At 37.9% G+C, this 10,295-nt stretch overlaps 1 protein-coding gene across 1 annotated transcript in view; it reads left to right on the top strand.

Moving 5' to 3' along the window:
• Positions 1 to 10,295, top strand: part of VPS41 (vacuolar protein sorting 41 homolog (S. cerevisiae)) — a 200,589-nt gene that overhangs the window by 47,417 nt on the left and 142,877 nt on the right. The window contains exon 4 of the mRNA XM_010829102.1: positions 4,076 to 4,153. Coding sequence (XP_010827404.1) covers positions 4,076 to 4,153 — 78 coding nt within the window. The remainder of the gene's footprint in view (positions 1 to 4,075; positions 4,154 to 10,295) is intronic.

Raw genomic sequence — 10,295 nt, forward strand, 5'->3', positions numbered from 1 at the left:
TCCCTCTTTTTGTATTTGCCCGAAAGTCTAACCACTTCCCTGCCATAAGTGTCATGCTCTGGCAGCAACCACAGGCTCTTCGTACAACATCTCTTCTGCCTGAATTCTAGTCCGAAGTCACCTGCTTGAATCCACGCCCGTCCTGAGCCAAGGAGCTTTTAGTTCAGGCATTCGTCATTTCTCCTCTGAACTAATGAAAGTGCCGTGAATCAATCTGTTTTCCTTCAGATTTGATTTCATCCTAATCCATTTATAACATTTTCTACTGAAATAATCTTCCAGGAATTCAGATGTGATTTTCTATTCCTCCATCCTGGAATTCTGTATTGGCTTCCTCATGTCTTCATGATTTGGACATCCCCGCCTACCCCCCCCCCCAACTTTGCTACCTTTTATCCTTCCGTAATTATTCAGAAGCCTTCTATTAACCAACCTTGTCAGTCTCAGTACCTGCCTCCTCCCCTGGATGCTTCTACCATATAAAACTACTTGTAATTTTTTGACTTGGTCTTGCTTTTTCTGTGACCACATGCCTTTGTGCAAATTGTATCCTTGCTGCCGCAAATGGTCTTTACCACAGGCCTTCCCTCTCTGCCTTGGTGTCTGCTGTCTAGCTTCTCCTTCAGAGTTGACCCTTGAACAACATGGGTTTAGACTGGTTCAGGTCCACTTATACACAGATATTTTTTTCCAAATAGTAAATACTGAAGTACTACACAGTCCCTGGTTGGTTGAGTCTGAGGTTGTGGAACCCTTGATCTGAAGGAACCGTGGATATCCAGGACCGACTGTAAGTTATATGCGGATTCTCAACTGCAGGAAGGGTTGGTGCCCCGACACCTGCTCCCGTCTACCACTGTCTAAAGACCAACTATCTACTGTTGAAAAAAATCTGTGTATAAGTGGATCCTCCCTGTTCAAACCATATTGTTCAAGAGTCAGTTGTACTTGCATTTTAAGGATGCTCTTTAATTTTAATTAATCAATTTTTTATGTCTGTTATTGAACCTTCATCATTTTAAGTCATACTTGCTTATTGTCTAAGCATATTGTAGGTGTTTTGTGTATGTGTGCTGAATAAACCACAAAATGGATGAAAAGGAAAACAAAGTTCCTCTCCAGAGATCATGTTTCATTGACACCGTACTTAATCCAACTTGCCAAGGAGCCTGACAGTGGGAACTGTAATCAGACTTAAGTTTGAGAATATGCACCCTATTTTTTTTTTAATATGGACCATTCTTTAAAGTGTTTATGGAATTTGTTACAGTACTGCTTCTGTTTTACGTTTCGGTTTTTTGACCCCAAGGCATGTGCGATCTTAACTCCCTGACCAGGTGTCAAACCCACACCTCCAGCATTGAAAGGTTCAGTCTTAACTACTGGACTGCTAGGGAAGTCCTGAGTACATGCACTCTTGATCTGAGGCCCATGTCTCTACTTACCAGGTTTCTGATCCAGTTGAGGGTAATTCCTATTCTAGCTCTGCTGTTCATTGACTGTCTCTGGGGAAGTCACATCGACTCTCAGAACTTATTTCCTCATGTGTAATTGTAGGGATTCCCTGCTCTAGTACTCTGAATACCGAGAAACACTAGGCGAAACATAAATATTATTATACAGCTGACCACACTTGAAACGTGCTGCTTCTTGTTTGTTTTGTAGTGTCCGAAAGACTGCTTATTTCTTCTATTTGTTTACTTAACAAAAAGTCTAATTATTCAAAGTGAAAGCAGTTATGTTAGTGGATGCTTCAGAAGGATCGGATGCCCAAATGATAGTTTCTGAGTCAGGTTTCTGTGTTTAAATCTGAAAGGAGCTAATTAAGTTTATTCTTTGTCCATGCTGGATTTTAAGTTCTCTTAGGTTAAAAGGAAAAAAAATTTTTCAGTAGTTACAAAAGTGCAAAGCTTTTCATGTCTGGAAGGAGGATCATATTTAAAAGATTTATATTGTTTGTGATTTGTGGCCATTTATGCATTTTTTTAACCTGTATTTCAAATAGTCAAAATCACTATCAAATGAAAGTATGACTCATTAATAGCTTTTAATGTTTAAATTTTTAGAGAACTATACAATTACCATATCAAATTTGATTGTTTTAAGAGCCCATAGTTATTTCTTTCTAAAAGAAAGCAACAGTAGTTTGTCTAATCCAAAGGATGAGATGTTTTTCTAAGCAAAAAGTAGCTTGTCATAAAAACCGGTCCATTTTCCCCCCAGAGATCTGCTAAAGTAATTATAGTTTTAGGTCGAAACTGTAACATTAAAATAATTCTTTTATATTTCCTATCTTAAACATTAAACGAAAGAAATTAGTGATTTTGAGGAAAAAGACGGGGGAAAGAATTCCTATTTGGATAAAGTACTCTGCATGGAACCTTTAAAATTTTGATAAAATATAATTGGAAGTTCAAGAATAGCCTTCAAAGAGGTATCAGAGAGTGACCCAGTATTAAAATATTTTAAGGATCCAAGCCCCTTAGTTTTTAGCAAACTATCAATAAATACAGTATTTATGAAGATAGTCAATACCATCGAGCACTTGGGTGTAGTGTGCTTTAAAACCCATTCTTGGACCACAGATGCCCCAGAATGAAGTATTGTTTGTTCGTAGCTAGTATTATGTGGTGTTTTTCTCTTCAGATATTGCTGGAGTGTCGCTACAGAGAAAAAAATCACACTCCTCTGAGCCCTCTATTTCTGATTAGAATGTTCTTTTGCTTGGGAGGAAACAGCCCTGTTTGGTTTAAATATTCAGGCTGCTCTCCCCACAGAGTTCCCTCTTTCCCCTTCTCTTTGCAGGGCCCCGGCATCCTGTTTTCACCAGGCCCGCTGTCTGCCCTGGATGAGTAATCGGCCTGGCACCTGGTGCATTCAGGCAGGCCTGTGCAGCGGAATCGTCACACCTAGTTATGTCTGCACACCTGATGTTTTATTAACCAGTATTGATTTTTTACCCGGGGGACTTTTTTTTTTTTCTTTCTGAAAAAAGGCAACCTTGCAGGAGTGAAAGGCATTGCAGGGGCTGAATTTCTAATGAACCCCTTCTTTTCCTTTTTGTGACTCTTTAATGTGGCTTCATATTTTAAGCACCTGATCTGAAATTTCTTTTTCAGCAATTCCATTTCAAGAAATCCTTTTAAATCTTGACTTTCCGTAAGGTTATTTTTTCAAGATGGTGCTGCTTCACTGAAAACGCTCAGTAGTGCCTGTAAATCTGAGCATTTTGTTCTAGGTTGCGATGAGGCAGGTTCACATACAATGAAATACAGAGAATTTGGAACTCTTTGAGGACCTCTTAGAGAAATAAAAGGCAAGAGAAGCCTCATGTCTTATTTCAGGTAGTTCCTAAAGTTTCTTCTCGTTTCTTTAGGGTTAGTTCAAAGAATTAAGTAGCCCTGGGAGTTATGCTCTAGTGTTTTGTGTCATACTATGAATATGTATCTCAGCAGTTATTTGTGTGACAGAAAAGGATTTTTTTTCTTTTTTGCATTTGAAAATGAACATTGACAATATCTTACTTTGAGTGAGGTGTTCTAATGATGATAGTATAAATGCATCAGAGTTTTTGCGTCTCTCAATGTGGCATGGATTTTCCTTTCTACACAAGAATACTTTGTTGTGTGTGCATGTCTGTGTGTGTCTTTGTTGAACTTAAATGATAGCACAGATTTACACATTTGCCGTAAATGAAGGGGAGTTTCTTAATCATTCTCTTCAGACGCTGAGTTAACCATAGGTTGAGCGTGCTTTCACAAATACCTTTTAATTTGCTGCCTCAGTCCATCAGGCACTGTGTACAGACTGCATGCGCACCATGCAGTCAGTTGTCAGCAGACGTGGGTCCTCATGAGTCATTCTGACAGCTAGCTTGCACGATCACAATAAAGTAGGCCCTGTTCTGCGGTTTCCCTGAAGCTGGAAACAAGCCTTCTCGAAGGAATGTGTATCTTCCACGGCATTGCAGATCACTTACGCATTAAGTGTCTTGACTTTGCAGATGGTTTAATTGCTAATTGTATGGATGGTCCATTAAGAAAATGACCCCTCTACCCCTCTGTTCTTCTTACAGTTCTTGGCACTGGGCACACATTATGGCAAGGTTTATTTACTTGATGTCCAGGGGAACATCACTCAGAAGTTTGATGTAGTAAGTATCCAGTATAAAATAATGTGTGAACTGAATTTCATGCTAAAATTTGTGCTTTGGAATATTTGTTTTAGCCATTTGTTTTAAGAGCATAAAGAAAGGGTCATTATCAGTTAAATCTGAGTGCTAAGAGTTCTACTCTAAACTTTATAGCCCATGCTAAAAATTTTAAAGGTGAACTAAAAAAGAGAGAGGTCTATTTATAGGTATATACATACACACATTGTGTATTTTCATTGGTATCCTCTATATAAATCCTTTTAAAAATGTATTTTTTATGAATCTGTTTAATTGCAGATCTTTAGGTAATTGTAGCCATCTATTTGGCTTTAAATGGAGCATTTAAAATACCCCTATGTGTGTTCATTTTAAATTGTAACAATGTGGGATATCTAGGTGGATTGCTATTAAAAGAAAAAATATTACTTTTATTGGTGATACATGGTGCTGATTTACATAGCCAGGGGTGGGGTGGGGTGGGGGCGTTGTGGAATCCTTGTGGTGTGAAGCCCCTCATTTGATGACTAATGTCAGTTGTAAGAACATGCACCATCATCTTCTCCAGATGCCAAATGTAATTGAAAATTGATTGATCACCTTGATGATTCAGTTTATCTCTTCTAAATATATAAAGCTAATATTTTATGTGAATGTTTTGAGGGTTGAACTCTTAGGGAATTATATTGATTGAAAGAGAAGAGCCAGGCTTTTTATTTAACTGTGATTTGGAATCACCGAGGATGAAAGCAGTGTTGAATTTGAAGCTTCATTTTGGTGTTTAAGATGGGCCTTGAAAGTATCAAGTATCCAAGGCTGTGAGAATGTGAACCTTTGGGATTAAAAAGGTGATGATTTTAGGGAGCAGATATTTCTTTTGTGGAGAAAGACTCAGCACTTGTTGAAAGATTCATCATGAGGAACTGGTATAGTTTACGAAGGAGACCACAGTTTCTAAAGCTGACACACTGTATATGAAAGGTTTCAGGGTGCTTTGTTTTGCTTTAAGAGAACCACAAATAATGAAGGAATCCTTGGAATTTTTGGAATAGTCCAGGGAGAGAAATTGGAGAAGGCAATGGCACCCCACTCCAGTACTCTTGCCTGGAAAATCCCATGGATGGAGGAGCCTGGAAGACTGCAGTCCATGGGGTTGCTGAGAGTCGGACATGACTGAGCAACTTCACTTTCACTATTCACTTTCATGCATTGGAGAAGGAAATGGCAACCCACTCCAGAGTTCTTGCCTGGAGAATCCCAGGGACAGGGGAGCCTGGTGGGCTGCTGTCTATGGGGTTGCACAGAGTCGGACATAACTGAAGGGACAGCAGTTAGGGAGAGAAATATGCACTTTCAGATTGATGTCCATGCTGTCCAAGGGACTCTCAGGAGTCTTCTCCAGCACCACAGTTCGAAGGCATCAGTTCTTTAGTGCTTTGTCTTCTTCATGGTCCAGCTCTCAAAATCATATGTGACCACTGGGAACACCATAGCCTTTACTATACAGACCTTTGTCAGCAGAGTAATGTCTCTGCTTTTCAACACACTGTCTAGGTTTGTCCTAGCTTTCCTGCCAAGAATCAAACGTCTTCTGATTTCATGGCTACAGTCACCATCTGCAGTGATTTTAAAGCCCAAGAAGAGGAACTCTGTCTCTACTTCCATGATTTCCCCTTCTATTTGCCATGCAGTAATGGGGCCATATGCCATGATCTTAGGTTTTTTTTAACATTTAGTCTTAAGCCAGCTCTTTAATTCTCCTCCTTCACCTTCATCCAGAGGCTCTTTAGTTTCTCTTCACTTTCTGCCATTAGAGTGGTACCATCTACATATCTGAGGTTGTTGATGTTTCTCCCGCATATTTTGATCCCAGCTTGTAACTCATCCAGCCTGGCATTTCTCATGACATGCTTAGCATATAGGTTAAACAAACTGGGTGACAGCAGATAGCCCTGTGGTACTCCTTTTTCAATCCTAAACCAATCAGTTGTTCCATACAGGGTTCTAACTGTTGCTTCTTGACCCACATACAGGTTTCTCATCCATTAAAACATGAGCTGGTGCTGGGCAGAGCTCTCTTCACTTTGAAGAAAAAGCTTGCTTGGGTGCTGTCTTAAATTTCCAGCTCCAGTTTAATGATTCTGTTAACACTCTGCTTCTAAGTAAGTCTTTTTAATATTGTATAGAAACGACTTAACTCCTAAGGTTCACAAGACAGACACCGCTGGTTTCATGGCCAAAAGAGAAACCAGGAGAGACGCTGTAGGAGTTTATTCATGTTTCCTTCCTTCCTTCGTGTAGGCTTCTTGTCTGCTCCCTATAAGCCTTCAGCTTTATCTTCTCTGGTGTTAGTTTTATGTCAGGTATATTCTACATCCTTTTCCAGGTAATTCCTGGTTCTCTGTATTCAGTCCTGCCCATATGACATCTTTGAAATTTAAGTTCTTTATAGCTTGCACTTATTTTTTGGTAGGAGAGGAAGATGGTTTGGTGTTCTTGCTGTAGAGAAGTTTTTCATGAGCCCCTGAGTCTGCATGAACCATTACCGTATTAGGTATATGACTTTGAGGTGACAAATTTCAGAATGTCATATTTTGAAAGGAGCCTTAATCTTCACCTTCTCATCTAAGATGAGTTTTCTGCTTTGTTATTTTATTTTCCCATTTCTGATGATGTGGTTGCTTGGGGTGGGTGGGGCTCTGTATCAGTGCTGTTGAAAAAGCATTCAATTCTAAAAACACCATTATGGCTTTAATTTGTAGATTTTATTTGCAATGATTGCCGTATTCAATCAAGAATGTTTTCTTCATTTGAAATGCAACAAGAGTGAAGCAAGTATTAAAAAAATTAGTGAATTACTTCTAGGTGAAACTAATTTAAACAAATTAAAATTAGATAAAATAATACCTTACACTTGCATAACACTTTTTTTATTTTCTCAAGAACTGTCTCTTTAACCCATTCATTGTATTTATAGTTTTTGATTGAAATAATGAAGCAGTATTCACAATTCTCATCTATTGATAGGGTTTTGTTTGGGAGAGGATGGGGACATAAAAGAATCTTTATTTTTAAAAGATTTCCCAAATGATTCTGCTATTTGTATTGGAATAGAGTCATTGCATTAGGTGCTGTATAACTTTACTTTAAATGTATATGATATAAAAGAAGAAATAACTAAACAAATCATTCTGCATGTTGAAAGTGATTTGCTTTCCCATTAATATTTCAGGAGAAATACTGATTAGTAGGTTAACTCTACAAAAGCCAAGCAAATGGCTTACTAATGACTTAGCAGTTCCACTCCTAAGTACACATTCAAGAAAACTGAATCCAGTGCCTATGTCCCCCCAGATATATATGTGTAGAAGAATGTTAATAGGTTAATTTGTAATAACTCCAAACTAGAAACAACCCAAATGTTTGTCCATAGTAGAATGGATAAACCAATGATGGTATATTCTCAGTGATTAAAAAGAAGAAACTATTGCAACACGCAGAAACATGAATGAATTTTACTGTCTTACTGTTCAACCAAAGAAGCCAGACACAAATATGTACATGTTGCATGATTCCATTTATGATGATCAAGAGAAGGCAAAAATCACACTATGGTGATAGAAGTCAGATTATGATTTGACCTGGGAGAGAGCACAGGTAGAATCTTCTGAAGTATTAATAGTTGTCTCTATCTTGGTGGTTTCCCAGGTGTGTACATGTGTAAAAATCACTGAACCACATATCTGAGATTTGTGCACTTTATTCTGTGTGAGTTATATACCTCAGTAACATGCACACGCACCGGAGGTACTCCACACGTGTGTGTCTCTCTGACCTTGAGCAGTGCTCAAATTATCCTTTGCCTGTTGAAGCAAGCTTTTCCTCTGCTTGTTTCTAAATACCAGCACATTTTCCAAGTTGGTAGCTTGTTCAGAGATCTTTATATAAATGAATCACACCACTGAGATTTTTCTTACACTGTATATTCTTCTATCATTACATGAAAAGGTTGATAGAGAGGAGCCTGTGCTACCCACCCATCTGTGACTCTTTGTTGATCAAAAGTGAAAACCACCAGGGTGATGGTTTATTTTGCATGTTGATGTTGAGATTTCAATACATCTGAAAGGATACTCATTAAAATGCTTTAGTCACATGTGTGTTTTTAAAAGATTTTATCCCTAGGTATAACTTTATATTAATTCAGATTGAATTGATAAAGTTCACTTTTACTTAACTCACAGATTAAAAATTAAAATAGGCCTAGCTTCTCAGGTAAAGGGCTCAAGTTGCTTACAAAATTGCCTGCTTGAATATGGATCAGATCATATTCTCCTGAGTAAAAGTTGTCTTAATTGCTTACACAGTGTATGACATATGACTTCAAAATCCTTAGAGAATCTCAAATTCCTTTTAAGTTCCCACATGGTGTCCATACCCATATGATGTCATTAATCATAGTAGTTACTTTCTCTTTAATAGCCTTCTTAACTATATTAATTTGTTGTTGTTGTTCAGTCTCTTGGTCATATCCAATTGTTTGCGACCCCATGGACTGCAGCACGCCATGCTTTCCTGTCCTTCACTATCTACCAGAGTTTGCTCAAACTCATATCCATCGAGTCAGTGATGCCATCCAACCATCTTGTCCTTTTCTCCTGCCTTCAGTCTTTCGCAGCATCAGAGTCTTTTCTAATGAGTCGACCCTTTGTGTCAGCTGGTCACAGTATTGGAGCTTCAGTTTCAGTATCAGTCCTTCTAATGAATATTCAGGGTTGATTTCCTTTATGATTGACTGGTTTGATCTCCTTGCAGTCCAAGGGACTCTCGAGAGTCTTTTCCAACACCACAGTTCAATTAGGAATACTATGAAACAGCGAGCAAATTATTAAGTAGGAATACTTACTTTGAAGCAATGAGCAAATTATTTTTGGAGCCTTATTTCACGCATTTTAAATCTTTATTCTTCTAAGTGTGCCAGATGGAGAGCAAAGAACTCTACTGACCAAGCAAATCTCTGCTCTTTAGGTGAAGGCTCTTTTTTTGTTAAAAATAGAAAATGCAGAGGTTTGCCTCTCATGGCGCCATGGTAGGAAACATTAGTTAAGGACCTTTAAAGTGGATGGTTACAAAAAGAAAGGGATCGGAAAGCAAAGTAAAATTGAACAGCCTTACTGGGAAATTTATAAATATAAAGTTTATCTCTTGAAGAAATGGGCTCAGGGTTCTCTTTGAACTCCATGTAGCAGAGTCTATTGGTATTTCTATTCCTGTTTTTTGTTGTTGTTTAAAATTTTTTTTAATAAGAGTTGATTTACAATGTTGTTTTTCAGGCGTACAGCAAAGCAACTCAGTTACACACACACTCACATATATATGTATATATATTTCTTTTTTACATTCTTTCCCATCATAGGATGTTACAAGATATTGAGTATAATTTCCAGAGCTATATAGCTATAGAGTAGGTCTTTTTTTTGTTATCTATTATATGTATATACACACGTATATATAGTAGTGTGTATATTTAAATCCCAAACTCCTAATTTATCACTCCTTGCCCCTTTGGTGCCTGTGTTTCTTGTCTGTGTCTGTGAGTCTATTTCTCTTTCTTAAGTAAGTTCATTTGTGTCTTTTTTTTAGATTCCTACATACAAGTGGTGTATTATTTGTCTTTCTCTGGTTTACATCAATTAGTATGATAATCTATAGGTCTATGTATGTTGCTCCAAATGGCATTATTCTGCTCCTTACTGCTAATATTGGTACTTTCTTTGGTACTTGGTACTTGATCACATGAAATTAAAAACCTAGATTTCTGTGAAAACTAGCTCACACTGCAGTAACTTAACACCCCCCTAATCGAAAAAGCAAGAGAGTTCCAGAAAAACATTTATTTCTGCTTTAGTGACTATGCCAAAGCCTTTGACTGTGTGAATCACAATAAACTGTGGAAAATTCTGAAAGAGATGGGAATATCAGACCACCTGACCTGCCTCTTGAGAAACCTATATGCAGGTCAGGAAGCAACAGTTAGAACTGGACATGGAACAACAGACTGGTTCCAAATAGAAAAAGGAGTACGTCAAGGCTGTATGTTGTCACCCTGCTTATTTAACTTATATGCAGAGTACATCATGAGAAA

Source organism: Bison bison, unplaced genomic scaffold, assembly GCF_000754665.1.
Source record: "Bison bison bison isolate TAMUID 2011002044 unplaced genomic scaffold, Bison_UMD1.0 scf7180017864499, whole genome shotgun sequence".
In the NCBI taxonomy this organism is placed as follows: Eukaryota; Metazoa; Chordata; class Mammalia; order Artiodactyla; family Bovidae; genus Bison; species Bison bison.